This window comes from Meleagris gallopavo, unplaced genomic scaffold (genome assembly GCF_000146605.3).
Source record: "Meleagris gallopavo isolate NT-WF06-2002-E0010 breed Aviagen turkey brand Nicholas breeding stock unplaced genomic scaffold, Turkey_5.1 ChrUn_random_7180001865600, whole genome shotgun sequence".
NCBI lineage: Eukaryota > Metazoa > Chordata > Aves > Galliformes > Phasianidae > Meleagris > Meleagris gallopavo.
This window is the reverse complement of record NW_011130937.1, coordinates 1-1,808: the sequence shown is the minus strand read 5'-3', so window position 1 is coordinate 1,808 and position 1,808 is coordinate 1. Positions and strand designations below refer to the sequence as shown.

Genomic DNA, 1,808 nt, shown 5'->3' with positions numbered 1-1,808 from the left:
GAGGCACTGGAACAGTTTGCCCAGAGATGTGGTGGATGCCCCATCCCTGGAGACACTCAAGGTCAGGCTGGAGAGGGCTCTGAGCACTGTGATGTAGCTGTAGGTGCCCTATTCACTGGAGGAGTTGGACTAGATGACCTTTAAAGGTCCTTTCCAACTCAAACAATTCTATGATTCTATGTTTTCAGTGCCTTCTATGCTTTGAAGCTATAATGGCTATTTCCCAATGTGCCTGTTGGTGGGTGAGATCAGGGGAATCTTCATCTTCCCATTAGGTTACGAAATCAATGCCAAGCTTTGTGATTTGGTTTTTCCCTGTAGGGTGGCGTCCCAAAGGATTGTTGGTAGCTCACCTTCATGAACACAAATCTGCAGTGAACCGCATTCGGGTCTCTGATGAACATTCCATTTTTGCCACTTGCTCTAACGATGGCACAGTGAAAATCTGGAACAGCCAAAAAATGGAAGGAAAAACCACTACAACCAGGTAGCTTTAAAACTCGCGAAGCTGCTATTTTAGTCTGTTTTTTATTGTAGAGCTTGGAGAAAACTATGAATCATTTGTGGCTATGTTGGAGATTTCTGTAGTGATATAGACTGGTGTTTTTCTTGGCATACAAACTCAAGATAGTAGAAATAGACAGTATTTGCAAGCAAATCTTGATCTTTCCTTAACTAATTGAAACAGCAAAAGGATTGCTTCAGAATAGTAATTACAGGCTTTTTGATTTCATTTCTATAAGTAATATTCTGGTGCTATTGCTTAAAGCTGAGGTTTTTTTGGAGCAGATTGGCTTTATGATTAACTGTCTCATGCACTGATAGTTGGTGCAGGAAAGCTGTGTTGTTGCTTGAAACACAGATGGGTGGTTTTGGGGAGAAGAGGATGTATCTCAAAATACAGGTGCAGTGAACTGCAGTGTCAGTTAAATAACAGAAACTACAGTATGCTGCTTTGATAGAGATCTGGGGTAGACTGATGTTCTCTTTGTCTGGTAGACAGATGTGTTCTTTTGCACTTGGAGACTGTCACAACCCATAGGCTCAAAAATAGATGGTAAAACTTGCAGAAGCAACTCAGGCTTTGTTGCTTTCTAATTTTAAAACTCTTAAAAAGCATTGTTTTCAGAGGTCTCTTGAGCGATTGGTTTTAAATAGATGTCTGAGAGAAGTCACTTTTATTTAAATTGCCACAAAATACATTTCCTCTTTTTCTGCCGCCTCTCCTTTTACCATTCAGGTCAATTCTGACATACTCACGGATTGGAGGACATGTCAAGACTCTTACATTCTGCCAGGGCTCACATTACTTGGCCATAGCTTCAGACAACGGTGCTATCCAGCTTCTTAGTATTGAAGCTTCAAAGCTCCCTAAATCTCCTAAGATTCAACCAATTCAAAGCAGGTATGGGTATGTACTTACAGCAGTTAAATCTCTCTGCAGAACTCAAGCTGCTAGCGTATCCCTTGCTTAGCGTGTGTTTGCTCCAAGCTCCTGCTGGCTGATCCCCGGCTGTACAGGAAGGCTATAATCTTATCTGCTTCATAAAGAAGTGCTGAAAGGCAGCAGTGCAGGAATGAGGATTTAGAGCTCTTGGTTATCACTATCTGCTGTGTCACTGGATTCATTATGAATTTGAAACAGTCAGTAAATTTAAATACTTCTAAATTCTTTTATGTGCTGGGTTTACTTATTTCTTACCTCCCCTTTTACAATGTTAATCTCCAAAATAACTTGATAAATACTCTTTAAGAAGTCATTAATGGACATTCACAAACATATAATGCATAATTTGGCTCCAGGCCTG

General features: G+C 40.5%; 1 protein-coding gene across 1 annotated transcript; it reads left to right on the top strand.

Moving 5' to 3' along the window:
* The first annotated feature begins 272 nt into the window (after positions 1-272).
* Positions 273-1,490, top strand: LOC104916005 (phosphoinositide 3-kinase regulatory subunit 4-like). The gene is made up of 2 exons (XM_010726975.1): positions 273-487; positions 1,241-1,490. Exons 1-2 carry the CDS (start codon positions 288-290, stop codon positions 1,473-1,475), a joined length of 435 nt encoding a protein of 144 aa, XP_010725277.1. The 5' UTR covers positions 273-287; the 3' UTR covers positions 1,476-1,490.
* Positions 1,491-1,808: the final 318 nt, after the last annotated feature.

What these genes read in the sequence shown, in the direction of transcription:
- LOC104916005 (XM_010726975.1), top strand. Translation starts at nt 288, where the DNA reads ATGCCAAGCTTTGTGATTTGGTTTTTCCCTGTAGGGTGGCGTCCCAAA. An exon ending in GGAAAAACCACTACAACCAG is followed by an intron (nt 488 to 1,240) that starts GTAGCTTTAAAA and finishes TTTACCATTCAG; the next exon opens with GTCAATTCTGACATACTCAC.